This window comes from Marmota flaviventris, chromosome 10 (genome assembly GCF_047511675.1).
Source record: "Marmota flaviventris isolate mMarFla1 chromosome 10, mMarFla1.hap1, whole genome shotgun sequence".
Lineage (NCBI taxonomy): Eukaryota > Metazoa > Chordata > Mammalia > Rodentia > Sciuridae > Marmota > Marmota flaviventris.
In genome coordinates this window covers 117024367-117041555 of record NC_092507.1, presented here as the reverse complement: position 1 = coordinate 117041555, position 17189 = coordinate 117024367, and the positions used below count along the sequence as shown (strand labels likewise).

Genomic DNA, 17189 nt, shown 5'->3' with positions numbered 1-17189 from the left:
TCCAAGGGCAAACATTTATTTAGTGTGAGTATTAAGCTCTGAGATCATGAACATTTTACTTAAGAATGTATCATATTCCTCGACGAGCTCCAAGATATTAAAACACATACTTATGATCAAAAAATGACAAGGCAGCCTGCCCTGAATGTTAAGGGTTAGAATGTTATACCATTTCATGTTCTATAGCCCCGGATTTGCATCTGCTTCTGAAGTCAAAGCTGGAAACAGAGACTCGATTATCCCACTGTTTTCTGGGCTCTGATAAAGCCTCAGACCTATTGGAAGCTGGAAATCTCCTCCTGCTTCTACCTCTGTCCTAATTCAAATTATTGAACTTACCAGAGAAGACCAGCAATGTCCACAGCAGCATGAGAGCTTGATCCAGCTATTTGAGAAGCAATCTCTCAGCCACCGTCTGGGGCCTGTGAACACAGGGTGAAACGTGCCTTTCAGAATAGGTTTTGTATAATTAGCCAAAAAAGGAAGTAAAAGAGCCCAGCAATGAATGACCATTATCTTTCATCCTGTGGCATTAAGAGAATTAGAGGCCGGGCACAGTGGTGCATGCCTGTAATCCCATGGCTCGGGAGGCTGAGGCAGGAGGATGGTGAGTTCAAAGCCAGACTCAGAAAAAGTGAGGAGCTAAGCGACTCAGTGAGACCCTATCTTTAAATAGAATACAAAATAGGGCTGGGGTTGTGGCTCAGCGGTTGAGTGCCCCTGAGCTCAATCCCCAGTGCCAAAAAAAGAAAAAAGAAGAGAGAATCAGAGTGGTCCTTTTAATGCCAGAGCAAGTTCACTTGTTGACACTAATGATAACAACTACTAATTCCACATGGCTCTCACTGAGGGGGACCCAGTTCTGTGTGCCTGACGCTCGAGGTTACTTCAGACCTTCATAGAGCTTCTGCAGTCAGCACCATCCCCTGAGCACGAGGAAAGGCAAGTGACTTAGTCCATCTGAATGGCTATAATGGCCCATGTTAGACTGCGTAATCTATAAGCAACAGAATATTACTCACAGTTTAGGAGGTTGGTAAGTCCAAGACCAAGGCACCAGCAGATTTGGTGTCTGGTGAGGGTCTATTCTCATAAATGATACCTTCAGTATATCCTTGCACGGTGGAAGGGGGAAACGAGCCCCCTCAAGCCACTTTTATAAGGGCGCTAATCCGATTCATCAGAGTTCCAGCCTCACAATCGAATCATCCCCTGAGGGCCTCCCTCTTCATAGGATTGCTATGGGGGTTAAGAAGGAACATGTGACTCTCCAAGGAACACAGCTGCTCAGACGGTAGCAGCAGTAAGTTGACCAAGAACAACATGATCCATTTCTAGTAGAAACAGAACCAAGACTCCAGCCTAGGCAGTCTAGCTCTTAGGTCTGGCTCTTAAACACTGATATATTAGCAAGATAGATTGCTTCTCCACGTTCCTTAAATAAAAAAAAAAAAAATCCCAGAAGTAAATAATTAATAAGTTTTAAATTGTTTTGCTGCTCTGAATAGCATGATGAAACCTCACTAAAAACATAAATCAATCCTTGGTCCAGAGTATCTCCCTGAATATATTACCCACCATTAGTCACTTACTAGCCTCTATTTTGTCAAATTGAATGTCATGATTTCATGACACTTGTGTTAAAGTTACCTCTATTTTAATTAACGATGGCTCTAAACTACGAGTAGTGGTGCTGGCCATTTAATTACAGTGCATTGTAATAATTATTCTACTTTAAGTCATCGATGTTAATTTATTACTATGCCTGATTTGTACATGTAACTTTTTCATAGGTGTGTATATATAAGGAAAAACCTAGAACCATGAGAGGGTTTGGAACCATGAGAGCTGCACACCTCCACTGGGGTCCTTGGAGCACATCCTCCATGAATGAGGGGGAGTCTACTGTATGACCGCCTGCTCAGCATCTGTGTCCAGACAGAGGCAAGTTGACATTTGGGAATGTATGCAGCATGAATTAAATCACAAAATTATAGGGAGGGACTGACCAATAGTGAAGCAGTCATAAACTCAATGTCATCTGTTCAGGTGAAGTCCTAACTTTTTTTTTTTGGTACTAGGAATGTTCTAATTCTGAGCTACACACTGAGACCCTTTTTATTTTATTTTATTTTAAGACATGATCTTGCTAATTTTCCCAGGCTGGCTTCCTCTGCCTCAGCCTCCCAAGTCACTAGGTTATAAGCCTCACCACACCTGAGTGAACACTTCACATTTTATTACCCACTGTTAATATAGTTTCACTTTGGGAAATACTGATGTTTCCATGATATTTATATGTTTATCATGGCCTTGCTCATGATAGTAAAAGAGAAAATACTAAAAATACCTCTAGAAGGGCAGATTAAAAAACAAGTGTGTGTGAAAGTCATGTGGAATGCTAAGCGGTAATTAAAATGATTCTGTGGAAGAATATTTCACAGCAAGATAAGATGCTTTGCATAATGATGATGATGAAAGGGAGATCCGTGGAGAGATGCAAATGGTGGAGGGTGAGAGGAGGGGAGAGAAAGGGAGGCACTAGGAAGTAGATTGAGCAAATCATGTTATGTGCGTGTATAAACATGGCATAGCTGTTAGGTGCAGGACAGGCTGAATAAGTTGTCTGCAGGGCACGCCAAATAAAGTTAGCTGCAGGATGACCTGGCCACTCAAACCCTCTGTCTGGTTCTTTATCAACTATTTGCTTCAAGCCCAAATGCCCAAGCCCCCACTCAAGGCTGAACACTCAACCCCCTGCTCAAGGCCGAACACGTAACCCCCCTTGTGCCAACAAGGCAGCTTGCAGACCCAGAAACACCATTAGATTTGGGCTATAAAAATTCCCTCCTGCCGGGCCCCTCTCTCTCTTGCTGTCTCTCTTGCTGTCTCTCTTGCTATCTCTCTTGCTTTCTCTCTCTCTCTCTCTCTCTCTCTCTCCTTCTCTTTCTCTCTCTTCTCCTCTGTTGCGCTGCTGTAATAAAGATCTCTTGGTCACTCCGAGTGTTGTGGTCACTTTCCTTCCATTGGTGCCCAGACCCAGGAGAGGGTTAAAACCCACTTCCTTCGGAAGTGCCACTCACCGGACGGCCTGAACCTATTTTCTTGACCCCAGAACTCCATCCACCCCCGGCCTTCGATTGGTGAGTTTCCCCTCCCTGGAGCCCTAAACCCAATGGTGGTGTCAGAAGGATTTGACCGTTGATTGTCCGGCAAACCTCTTTGCCCACCTGCGGGGAGGAAAGCACCCACCACAGCCTTCAAGGCCACGGTGGCCCTCAGGGACTCCTTCCTCAGGCAGAATGGACTCCTGGGTTCAAAATTATTCCCCTTCCCCTTCCCAGCTGGTAGTTTACCACATAGGCTTTGTAGGTCTCCCTCAAAGGACTGTGGAACCTCCAGGGACACACGACAGAGAACTGAACATCACCTTCACGGTCTCGGTGGCTCTCATAGAGTCCTAGTCCTCACCTTCAAGACTGGGCTGCTAGAGAGACGCTTACCCTCCCCTTCCTCTCTCTTCCCCTGTCTCTCTCTTTCCCCTCTTTCCGGCCCTGGGAGTCTCCGGCCTCTCCAGGAGGGGTCCCGAAAAGCCTTGGCCAAGGTCTCCCACGGCTCCGGCTCCGTCCAGGACGAGAGCTTCCACTGTCAGGATTCGGTGACGACCAATCTCTGCAGCTCGAACCTGCCACTAAGGCACTCCTGATTTTTGGCTCTAGTGGGGATGCCCCTTTTGCCAATAAATCAGTTTCCTCCTTCTCTCTTATACTATCTTTGTGTCTCCTTCCCTCTCCCTATACTACGTTTGCGTCTCCTTCCTTCTCCCCTGTACTACGTTTGTGTCCCCTTCCCTCCTCCTTATACTACGTTTGCGACATGGGTAATGTGTCCTCTCTGTCGGTCGACTCTCCCCTACAATGCCTCTTGGATAACCTCAAAACCCTCTCCTTGACACCAGACATCAAACCCAAAAAATTGATCAAATATAGCACCCAGGCCTGGCCCACTTATCCCTTAGACAACCAAAGCAGATGGCCCCCTTTTGGGTCCCTGGATCCCTCCATTCTGAGGGATCTCTACAATTACTGTGAGCATTTGAAAAAATGGGTAGAGATCACTTTCTTCTTGCTCCGATCCAATCCTGCTCTCTGTACCTCTTGCAAACCTCTACAAATTCTTCCAGCTTGCAAACCAACTCCCCCAACCACGATCCCCAACTTTCTCCTCCTCCTCCGGACTCATCCACTACTTTTGACCCTGCTAATGAACCTCCACCCTATCACCTGGCTGGAATAGGTCCTCACCCTCAGCTTTCTGCCCCAGACTCTCCGCCGTCACTCCCACCTCAGTAACCTGCTTTCTCCCTCCAATTACTAGATCAAAAACCTACACCACCGCCCTTCCTCAGACCGTTGCCCCCTTGCTGAGGTAGCAGTTACTGAGGTGCCCCTCCACCCACTCACTCCTCTCTTCTACTGTTAGCACCCACACCGGGTCCCACCAGGTCCTCTTACCAGCTAACCCCAAGCTCAAACCAGCTGAGGAGAGCCCTTGGACCCCTATCAGAGATCTGGTGAAAGTGGCCTCTAAAGTTGCTTTGTCATCACTGAAAACAGGTTACTAAGAATTGTCCCTTACAGGCTTTTGGGGATATTCACTCCCGTCTTCCCCTCTGCTCTACCTGTTCTACTGCTCAAGTTTTCCTTGCTAGGGAAAATCCCAAACCCCTTTCCCATTATTCTTTTACATCTCCTTCCTCATTCTCAGATCCACAGGAGCTGCTCTCAGCCCCACCTTCCCATCTTCCCCCTCCCTACCAGGCCCACAGAAAAGTCTTAACTGACCTTCTCCAGCAATATTCACCATGGCTGATTTTAGGACTTTCAGCAAAAGAATCTCTACAAAAGAGTTTAATGTAGATAAACTTCCACTTTTCATGTTGCCCTGTTTTACTTGGCCACTGTCTGAAAAAATCAGCACTCCAGGCGCTGGACGCCCCCTTACTAGTTTTTCACAAAAATATGTGAACAAGGCCTCTGGCCTTGAGCTGGGCTTCACAGTGATGACTACATTTCTAAGATAAGGGTGTTACCAACTGGGCTCCATGGTAACAGCTGGCAGGGGGAGGAAAGAGAGGGGAAAAAAAGCTCTCTCCTTCCCAGGTGTCCTTGAAGGGTTAACTTGCCCAGAACAGAAAAAAAAAAATGCTTTTTCTGAACTTCTGCAGACTGTGAACTTCTGAGCCCCTCCCCTTACATGTTGGGTGCAAAATTCTGAAACTACCTAAACTTGGGGTTCATGGGATTAATTCATTACAGCAGAAGGTGTGCTCTCTGAATCTGGCTACAACCAAATAAGACTGTTTCCCTATCTTTGGTGCTATCTTAGGTGCCTTGCCTTGTCCGTCCCTACAACAGTATAATTCTATGTACTTAAACATTGTTCATGTTTTCATGAAATAGTAAACAGATGTGATTAATTGTGCAAATAACAAAATATCTCTTATTGAAATGGAATAATTTGCCTAAATTCAGAAATTTACAAGGATTGGTTCAAAGTGTGAATAAAGAAGGAATTAACAGATGGGAAAGAGAAATTAGAAGGTTCTAGGTATGGATTTAATAGAAGGAAAATGTGTTTCTGGATAAGAGAGTCTATGTGATTAAGTAAATAAGAGGGTTTAAGCAAGTGATAAAGAAGGTCGGTGTACGTTGGCTATATAGGTGTAAGTAAGTGAAAAAGAAGTTCTGTGTATGTTGGTTATATATGTAAGTTTTTTGAGCAAGTAATCTTGAAGGAATTAAGCATTATACAACTATGGTTAAACAACAACTGTTATTTTGTAATATTGTAATATGTTATTTCTTTAAGAGCTAAACTTGATTAATATAAAAACATCAATGTAATTGTGGTACCATTACTCTTCTTTGTATATTAAATGTGTTCATATTTTCCAGGTATATAAGTCTTTAAGATAGAAGCTTTAAAAAATTATATCAAGCTGGTGTTCTCCAAAGGGTTGCATGGTAATTTTAGGCTTATAAAAATAACATATTAGAGATTTATTTATATAATTTAATTTTCTATAACTGGACCTATTATCAATAAGATTAATATAAAGTTCTATAAACTGGGTACAATTTAAATGTAATATATTGTGTTAGTTAGTATTCATATGACCTTGAACAACAATATATGTAAACTTTATAAAATAATATTTAAAAACAAAGATCAGCTTCAATACTAGAACACTTTACCTAAGATTTATAAAGAGCCCTGCCTTACTTGAGATAAGGCTATGCCTCCCAATCTTACTACATGTAAGAATGACTCCAAAGTAGTCCAGACTTCAGCTAAAGCGCAATACTGTTAATTTAGGGTGAAACTGACTTTGCTGGATGTTTAAGATCAAGACTTAAAGTTAAATTAAAAGGGCCAAGAAAACCAATATTTGGCTCTGGCCCTCTCAGTCAGTCTGAATCTAGGGAACAGGGAACTTCTCTAAAGAGCTTTGCAACTCTGGGCCACATAACCTCCCGATCAGGGAGATTAATGAGACCACTGGAGAATGAAAAGCCAATCAGTGCATTTGCTATGAAGAGGAGAGTCATTGGAGAAGGGAGACATCCCTGATGCTTCGAAGGGAAGCCACATGGTCAAACAAGACCTGGACCCATCCTAGCGCAGATGGCACTAGCAGAACTAAGAAGCTGCTCTCAAGTTCCCCCACGAGCGACCCCTATGGGAACTTGGCTGAGTCTTAACAATAGATAGAAACAAAGTCAATTTTGACCAGCTTGATCTTAAACACCTACCAAAAACAGTTAAGCCAAAAAGTCATTCTTAGGAATAATGAAAGACAAGAACAGCTAAAAAAAGAGGAGACAGCAACTAGCCAACAGGCTCCATGGGGAATGTTCAGTCAAGTATGGCCTTGGCTCCTCCCCCTCGCAGGACCCCTATTAGTCCTCTTTATGTTTCTACTAATAGGACTATGTCTATTAAATTGCCTACAGAAGTTCCTGCAAGATCAGATACACAAATTCACCAACCAGTCAGTCAATCAACCACTTCTTTAAAACTACCAGTCCCTGATGCCCAAGGAGACTTACGACTCATGACCAACTCCTCTAGCTCCAGAGACTCTGCCCCCACCTAAAACCCTCCCTAACCCCTTTTCCAGATTTTACAACCCCTCTTTCACTTCCTAGGAATGAGAACTACTCTCCAGCAGGTCCACCTGCTTATTCTGTCTGCTCTACAGTATCCCCACAAGGAAGCATCAAACCTAAACTCCCCACACCTCAGATGAGGAGCCACCAGCCAGACGAAGACTGGTGGATAAACTTCACTCATGTGCCTAGGCACAAAAAGCTTCGCTACCTACTTACTTTGGTTGATACTTTTTTAGGTTGGATAGAAGCCTTCCCTACATCCAGGGAAACTGCTGACACCGTCACCTCCATCCTCATCCGGCAGATCATTCCCAGGTTCAGACTTCCCGCCTCCATCCAGTCAGACAACAGTCTGGCCTTTACTTCTCAGGTTGTTCAATAGTTTCCAAAGGCCTCAACATCACTTGGAGGCTCCACAACCCCCACCAACCCCAATCCTTGGGTAAGGTTGAGAGGCCTAACGGCATTCTCAAGGATCATCTCACTAAACTTGCTATTGAACTCAGGCTGTTCTGGCCCAATCTCCTGCCGTTGGCCCTCACCTGAATCAGGCAGCCCCAAGGGCCCCCTCAGGCCTTAGCCCCTTTGAGCAATTCTATGGGTGCCCTTTCTTAACCACCCAAAGCTTTCCAATCACTCCTCCTCCCCTTGTGACCTATCTTACACTTCCATACAAACTCCTAAGGGAACATGCATACCAGTGCCTTCCTGCGCCATTCATTGCCTCAATCCCAGCACAACCACAAACTCAATTGGACCCTCTTCAACTGGGTGACTCAGTCTTACTTCAGGAACTGCATTCTCAATCATTGAAACCTTGCTGGACGGGACCCCATACAGTCATACTTACTGCCCCAATGGTGACCAAGCTTTTAGACACTCTCCCTGGTACTATGTCTCCTGCCTTAAAAAGGCACCTGTTCCAAATGTCCAGTCCTGGACTTCCACCATGCCCATCAAACTCAAAATTTCTCGCCAACCCTTTTCTTTTACTAATCATTATTCTGTCTCAAGTTTCTATCCCAACCACAGATGGTGCTTTAACATCCAAGCGACATGGCACCAGGATGACACCACCCACTCTCAGTTTATGGGTCAAGGTCATTGTCCTTCCACTGGCTGCAATCGGGCTGTCACCCTTAACATTACTGGATTCAACCAAGCCACCTCCGATACTTCCTAGAATCCCTACTACAGGACCAGTGGCTGATACCAAGAATCTCCTCCATCCAGGACTGGTTTGATGCCATCAACGACTTGTGGCTTCAAGGAACTTTTATGGATTTTACCCCTACCAAAGTAGTTATCTATAGCCACTGAGTATTATTTTTGGCTGCCCTGGTGTTCTCAGACCTGTCCCCTGAACATTCCTCCACTTTCCCTCCTAGGTCCTACACCGCCCACCATTAGGCAGGAAGTAGCCAGAGGACTTTACGCCATCCCCCATGTCACTTAGAAAAACAAAAAGGGAGGAATGTTAGGTGCAGGACAGGCTGAGTAAGTTGTCTGCAGGGCATGCCAAATAAAGTTAGCTGCAGGATGACCTGGCCACTCAAACCCTCTGTCTGGTTCTTTATCAACTATTTGCTTCAAGCCCAAGTGCCCAAGCCCCCACTCAAGGCTAAACACTCAACCCCCTGCTCAAGGCCGAACACGTAACCCCCCTTGTGCCAACAAGGTAGCTTGCAGACCCAGAGACCTCATTAGATTTGGCCTATAAAAACTCCCTCCTGCTGGGCCCCTCTCTCTCTTGCTCTCTCTCTCTTGCTATATCTCTTGCTTTTCTCTCTCTCTCTTGCTCTCTCTCTCTCTCTCTCTCTCTCTCTCTCTCTCCTCTTCTCTTTCTCTCTTTTCTCCTCTGTTGCACTGCTGTAATAAAGATCTCTTGGTTGCTCTGAGTGTTGTGGTCACTTTCCTTTCAATAGCGAATCCCACCACTATGAATAAATGTAATGAACTAATAAAAAATTTAAAAAGATCAGGTGCTTAGGATATATTCTTAAGGAAAAGTGGCTGCAGAATGCAATTCAGTTACTGTACACCACTCAACCCCACCCTAATAAAAGGTATCTTGTACAATAAGCACCAAAGAGTTAGTGTAATTATATCTGAATAATGGAATTTAAAGTGATGTTTATTTTTCTAACTTTGTTTATTAGTGATTTCTAGTATTCTTTTAAAAATCTGCTATTTGTGTATTTAAAAAAAAATAAGCTGTGGGTTTTGTGGTCTTTCTCCCCTCAAAGTGTGCCAAACAACGCCATTCTGCACAGGTGAATGGGCAATCAGAGTTTGGAAGAGAGAAGGTTCTTCTCTCCCTGGGGACAGAGCTGTCACTTTTCTCATTAGGCTGTGCCTCCTGGATGGGCTTCAGACTTATAGGTCTGTCATTCCTCTCAATCTCACCAGCCAGGAAGGCATGGTATTCTGATGGGAAGTGAACTGAGGAGAGAATATGCGGAGGAGCATGCGGAAGACGGTGGAGAGTTGGTGGTAGGTACCTATATTTTCATAGACATCTGAAGAGATTATTCACACTATTGATGTCCTTCATTTATTCTGATATTCCATTCATAAAAATGTGGCCACTTCAGTTGAGAATTTATATTTCCTTAGGCATTACAAAGTGGTATGAGGTAGAATTCATGGTTGGTTCTAAAAGGAGTGTTGCAGGTAAAGAAGAGACCAATGAGCCAGAGACCAAGGCTATTGTAGTGAGATGGTAGGAAACAAGGGTGACAGCAAGCCCTCTGAGTATTATCAGCTGGTAGACAGCCAGTAGACATTTATAGGTGTATAGAAATAGCTTAAAAGCATACCCAAAATTGGATGCAAACTTAGAACCACAACCAGAGACTAGAAACTTAATGTTCCTCCGGGGAAAAAGCAACTTAATGATTAAGGTTATAAGTGGTAGAAATGACATTTTGTATGGAGAAATTGGCTAAAGTGAGAGAAAACAATACTTCTTGTGCAAAGATATTTAGCTACCAACATATTGGAGTCACAGATATTGAGGGAATCAGCATTAGATAAATGAAAAAAGCCCCTTAGATCCACTAGGTAGATCCTTAACTCGGAGATTCCACCGTGGGTAGCATACAGAAGAATACAGGTGCCGAGAAACAGTCTTCTCTGTGAACCGTGTTCAATATCTTGAATAGGATACAAAATAACAATGCCAAGTTGGGGCACATTAGGGTTGAGACAGAAACAAATAGCATCTTCAGGAACTATACGTCAGGGCCAAATAAATCACATTTCCCAACTGAAGAGGTTGATTACTGGGATAGTTACAGTTAAAGTTGAAAAATGGTGCAGTTAACTTCAGAGAACCCTAGATATCTGTAGTTGAACTTGGGGTTTGAGAGCCATTATGACAGAATTAAATATCATATTGTATATAAATCACTTACCATAGTATAAGCGCTGCATAAATGGCAATAGAGTAGTCATAATCCTGATTATCATAGTTGTCGTGGTCACAGTAATTTTACTTACCTGGAACAACATTATGTGTCTTTGTTGAATGAGACTTGATCTAAGAATGTTGTGCCCAAAGTTATAAATAAATATATACTTCTGGAGGTACAATAAAGGTGATACTGTTGGTTGGGGAACTCCTGGAGCAGAATTCGCCAGAAGAAATCTAGATATTATCTCCATAGACACTTTCTAGATGTTATTCAGGCAGACTGAGTCCCTTCTACCTAGAAGATCCTCTTCAGTGTCATTCATTAATTTATAGAGCTACAGTGGAGACCCGGAACAGACCAAATCATGATAGGGAATTTGAACTGAGTAAGAAGGGCTGGAAGCTATCAATCATTCCCTCTCTGGCAGAGAGGAAGAAGGACATGCCCTAGAGATCTAGTTCCAAAAAAAACTTGCATTTGCATATTTATTCCAAGAAATTAGAGAATGGCAAGAATAAACTTGTGCTTTCAGGTAATGACTTCTGTATTGACTGGAGTTTTACAGAGCTTCTATGTCTTTTATACGTTTATATGAATTTTTTATGAAGAGTATCAGTTCCTTCAATAGTGTAGAAGATATGCTGGTTCAAAAAGGCATTGCTACTCCTCGGGTGGAGAATAAAGGGGAATCCAGTTTTGGAGTCTGAGGAGAGGCAGGGGGAGGAAGATATCATGATTTTTGGAAGACATTACAGCAGCATCTGCCACAGGAAGCAGCCCTCCCTCTGTGGGAGAAGATGCCTCTGGCAGGTGGGTGGCACTCCATGGGGACAGCAGGTGGGGGGGGGGACCCCCTAGGGGATCAAAGAAAATTCAGTTGCAGCTTCTCTACTTTCTGTTTTAATGATACCTGTGTGGGTTTTCCTGAAGAAACGAAGGCTGATGACTAAGGGTAACTGCAGTCCATGGGTCATTGGCTGTACCAGCCCTTGAAGAAGCACCCACAACAGTTTCCTGTGGGTGTCTTCCTGGCAAGCAGGTAAGTATCAGTTGTATTGTGGTCAAAGAAGTCAAGAACCAAGATCCAGATTGTATTTTTGGCTTTCAATATTGGTTTCCCCTGAGGTTTTCTGCTTAATCTTCTAACATGTTCTGTTTAAACTCCTTCCCGGTTCACAAAGGTATGACTTCCAAGAGAGGAAGCATGACATCACTGACTGAGGCCTCCATTCATACATTCATCTATTTTATAAAGTTCTCTTCAACGCTCTCTACTTTCTGGGCACTCTGCTAATGCACCACATGCACACAGATAAAAAGATATGGTCCCCAACCTTCTAAGAATCCCAGCTTAGCAACAGAAGACTAACATTGATAGATGACGCATTCATGTGTCATACCCCGTGGGGAACTCTATACAGGATGTGAATAGACACGGTGGAGGTTAAGGAGTGGAGAAATAAAGGCTTTCAAAAGAAATTGACATTAAAAATTAAATTACATTAAAGAAGTGGATATTGAGGGATGGGTAGGTTTTAATCAAACAATGAAGACTTGGGAGGAGGGGACCCTCCAGGCCTAGAAAGCAGCAAAAGCAAGATAAGTGACAGGGACAAATGTGGGCTTCTCAGGGAACCACGGTTACTTGAGATTGGCAGATGCATCCGTACAAGGAGACAAATCCCAAAGGTGGGCAGGGGAAAAAATGAGGACACACCTTGCAAACATGCTGAAAATCCGGTGAGAACCCTCATATTTCCGCAGGGTGGAGGAGGCATGCACTGCATTTCCCAGAAAAGAACAGTAACAGTGCTCCCCCGTCCCTACTGCTTTCTCTTCGGCATGAGAGAAGAGGCCCATCTGATTGATGAGTTGGGATGAAGACACCACCTCACAGTTTCTTACTCCCTCTTCTTTGTCCCGAAGCAGAGAGTAATCTTTCATACTCATTTTCCCATGTGGAATTTCAAGGAGCCGTCAGAGAAGCCTGCTTCCTCTGCTTTTGGGTAGGCCACAACTGTCTTAACAAATGAACCCCAAAGTCTATTGAGAAAAGTAGAAACCCTCCATTTGGCTCAGATCCAAGGCTCACGATCCAGTCTGGCATGGTCTAGTAAGGCTGATAGTTGGGTTCCAATCTGACTTTATTCTCAATTTAGTTCAGAACCTTGAGGGGAGATGTAGGTAAGAAGTTCCATGAACTCCTAACTATTCTGAGACTAATAGGAACCTTTTAACCATGATCACAGCAAAATTATTTTGGATTTTAACAACTGGGTACGTTGTGGACTGGAGAGAAACAATTAGAGAGAAATAGAGTAGTTGGGTGACCACTGATACATGGGGAGGATAATTACAAGAAATGCCAGAGAATCAGAATCTGTAGGACTTGGTGGCTGATTGGATGTGGGGTGTCAGAGGAAAGCCAGAATTCAGGCACATGCCCAGATTCCTGCACCTTGATTTTAATGAGTTATGAATTCACTGTTTGTTTTTTTTAAAGAGAAGCCTGATCTTCTTTTCTTGATAGAGGTCCCCCACCACCGCCCCCCCACCAATTGTTCTTAATTCCGGAGATTCCCGTTAGAAGACATTCTAGACTTGCTGCCACGTGAATTGCAGTCTTGTTATATAAATTCTGCGGAGCTCTCTCTGACCACTTTCTCAGGTATTTGTCTCACCGTTAGCTTCTTTCCTCCTCTCTGTAAGCATCATGCTCAAGCTCAGCCTGCTGCTGCCTATGAGTAGCATGATGGCAGCTTTGTCTATGACTTACAGGAAACCTCCACTCTCCAGGAAAGAAGCCACCTACTACAGACCCATTCAAGAGGATGATGCATAATAATGTACGTGGCAAAATTATAAACTGCCCCACTGGGCAGGGAACCCAGAGCTGAGCAAGGAGAGAGCAAAGGACAGGCTCAGTTCTAGAGCTCCCTTCTAACAATTTCAACATCCACGTGTAACCAAAGTTAGAGTTTCCCCCCAATAATTTCTAACTCATAATTTGAATTTCATAATTCAAACTTCCCTTTCATGTGGCATCAGATACATTGGAGACTAAAAGTAAGAAGTTTTAAAATATGGTTTTTGAATTGATGGTCACAATACTGCAAGAGATTACTGCTGGTTACAAGAGAAAGACAATCGGGGCTGGGGTTGTGGCTCAGTGGTAGAGCACTTTCCTAGCGTATGTGAGGCACCAGGTTCGATCCTCAGCACCACATAAAAATAAGCAAAATAAAGGTGCGTTGACAACTAAAAAAAGTTAAAAAGAAAAAAAAAGAGAGAGAAAGACGATCAAAGAACAATAGAAGCCTATGAATACAGATAATATTAAAGGTTACCAATATTTTCAGAAAGCCTCTGTTTTCAGGCAGGAATATTTTTAGGATTTATTGTTATGTTAAATATAAATGTATATTTTCCATTACAATAACTATTCCGTGATCCAAGCTGGATAAATAAGGACTGATATTTAAATCTCCTTACTTTCAAAGTCTCATTAAAAGATGGGAAAAAAGCCAAAATGAAAATAAAGCCACATCCCCACTGGGAAAACAAGAAGTGGAGTTTATTGGTTCTGGGAAACTGTGGTAGACTAAAAATCCTGCAAATCCTCCCACTTTAAATGCTTGTGCGTGATGAATAAATAGCATCTAACTTTAAGTGCAAACCTAAACATGCAAGAAGGAAGGAAATTCCCCCCATTACAGACAAAACGGGAAGTAAAAATTAAAAGTTAAATATTTAAAATGGCATTAGAGCCCCCCACCACCCGGAAGGAGGTATGAGAGAGGAAACTCTATACTAGGTAATTTACATAGACACATATGTCTATGTGGAACTAAGGGATAAAAATTTGGGCTTTCAAAAGGCAGACTCTTAAAACTAAACCACCAGCATAAAGTGTAGATTCCAAATGAGTGGTCGGTGGCGGGGAAAGCCACCCACCAGCCTAGACAGATAACAAGAAATTTGTGTTTGTATGAGCTCTGGGGGAAATAGAAATTTTATCCCACAATAGCAAAACCCAGGACTGTGTCACGTGCATGGGTGTGTTTCTGGGAAGCCCCAAATAAGGAATCACCATAAGACTCGGTCCTGAGCTGACGGTATTTCTAGGACTTAGAAGAAACAAATGCAAAATGGCTCTTGAAGGACACAGAAGCACAGGACAGAGTAACATCAGCAAGATGGCAGACTAAGAAATATCAGCCTTCACCTTCAAAATAAATAGGCAATTAAATTTTTTTTTTTTAAATTAAAGCAAGAAAGAAAAAAAGAGAAATTGAAAAGTCGATGATTTGGATATAATTTGTCCTTTCCAAAACTCATGTTAATGTGTGTCCCCAGCACATTAGGGCTGAGAGGTAGTGAGGCATTTAACAGGCAGTTAGGCTATTCAGAAGGTGAATGCCGTTCTCAGTGGAGTTTTTTCTTACTCTCATGGAGCTGAATTAGTTACTGTGAAGAATGAGTGGTTAGGAAGCAAGCTTGGCTTTTTCTTCTTGGCTTCCCCTCTTCACGTCCCTCCATACACACCCATGCCCGTGTCTGATGCATGGGCATGGCACATCAGTCTCTGGCGCCACTCAAGCTGGATCTGAAACTCAAGAGGGCTCCTCTCCACCATGATTAACCAGGTGGGGGAAAAGGATATTGGAAGGACCACAGATGCCTCCACTACTGAAGATCCCAAGTGCTCGGTGCCTCTGAAGACTCCACATTATTGGCTACACCTGTAATCTTTGCTCTGCATCAAACTCAGCTGAGAAAATGCATGGAGGTTAGCATGCGTGTCCCCATTGGAGCCAGAACTATTGATGCCACTCAGCTGGTGCCTTCACACTCACCACTGAAAACAGTCCATAAAGTCTGGAAGAGTTGAGGGTTCCATCAGTGAGCAAACCACAGAGAAAGAAAGGCAAGAAGAAACAGGAAAAAGCAAGTAAACAAAACACCACCCAAAGAACACAATGGTTTTCAGTAACTGACCCAAAGAAACAGAGACCTAAAAACTAGCTGACAAAAAAAAAAAAAAAAAAAGCCGACTTTTAGCTGGACAAACTTTTAAAAATGAGAAAAGACTTGAATAAGTAAAATCAGAAAAAGGAGAGATTACAACACATACCACAAAAGTACAAAGAATCATGAGACTAAACAATTATATACCAACAAGTTAGATAACTTTCAAGAAATGAATAGACTCCTACAAATACACCACCTTTCAAGATGGAATTATGATGAAACTCTGCACAGACCAATCATAAGTCAGGAGACTGACAGTAATAATTTTAAAATCTTCCATCAAAGAAAAGCTCAGGATCTGATGACTTTAGGGCTGAATTCTACTGAACATTTAAAGAAGAATTGATATCAGTCTTTTTCAAATTCTTCCAAAATACTGAAGAGGAGAGAATTTTTATATATTAATTATACAAAGTCAGCATTACCCTGACACCAAAGTCAGATCAGTACACTACAAGGAAGGGAAATTACAGTCCAAAATCCCTGATAAGTACAGATCTGAAAATTCTCAACAAAATGCTAGCAACTGAAATTCAACATCCCAGTAAGAGGATCATTTGCCATGAGCAAGTGGGATTTATCCTTGGAATGCAAAGATAGTTCAAATAAGCAAAGTAATAGATTGATGGATCACATTAACAAAATGAAGGACAGAAAACATTTGACCACACAATAGATGCAGAAAAGCATTTTCATCATCTTTTATGACAAAAAATAAAAACTTTCAATCTCACTATTATGTACAGTTTTAATGCATGATTTTTTAAACTTTTTTTGGGAAGTCAATTATTTATTAGTGATGCAAACAGAGGCTTAATGTTCGAATTTTTTAAAAAGGAAAAAAAGATAAAAATAAGGCAGGCTGCAAGCTCCCCTCCCAACTCTGTCGCATGGTGCCTTGGATCTGTTTCCATCAGATGCAACAGTCACTCATTAGACCCCCAACAGCCAAAATGGTGAAACAGATCAGCAACCAGGAAGCTTTTCAGGAAATCTCAGAGTCTGCAGGACACAAGCTTGTATTAGTTGACTTTTCAGCTATATGAGGTGGCCCTTGCAAAATGATCAAGGCTCTCTTTCATTCCCTCTCTGAAAAGTATTCCAACTTGTTGTTCCTTAAAGTAGTTGTAGACAACTGTCAGGATATTACTAAGGACCGTAAAGTCAAATGCATGCCCATTTTCCAATTTATTAAAAGTGTCAAAAGGTAGGTGAGTTTTCTGGAGCTAATAAGGAAAAACTTGAAGCCACCATTAATGGATTTGTCTGTGATTTCTGAACAATATAACCATCCATCAGTTGTTCAAAACTTGTAATTTTTTAAATTTATGAAAAGTATGAAGTACAGAAACTATATATCCTACTGCCAATAAAATATTCATTCTACCATTTTTTTAAAAAAGAAATAAACTCTCAACAAATTATGATGGAGGGAATATACCTGAATATTATGTAGGCTATATATCATAAGCTTGTGCTAACATCATACTCAATGGTAAAATGTTGAAAGATTTTTCTCTAAAAATCAAGAACAAGGCAAAGATGTCTACTTTCACCATTTTTCTCA

At 42.4% G+C, this 17189-nt stretch overlaps 1 protein-coding gene and 1 pseudogene across 1 annotated transcript in view; one reads left to right on the top strand and one right to left on the bottom strand.

The window, feature by feature from the left end:
* Positions 1-533, bottom strand: part of Fcrl2 (Fc receptor like 2) — a 35344-nt gene extending 34811 nt beyond the window's left edge. The window contains exon 1 of the mRNA XM_027920212.3: positions 340-533. Within this exon, the coding sequence (XP_027776013.2) occupies positions 340-370 (31 nt within the window). The 5' untranslated portion in view covers positions 371-533. The remainder of the gene's footprint in view (positions 1-339) is intronic.
* A 16042-nt stretch (positions 534-16575) lies between these two features.
* Positions 16576-16901, top strand: LOC114079133 (thioredoxin pseudogene; annotated as a pseudogene).
* The last annotated feature ends 288 nt before the right edge of the window (positions 16902-17189 follow it).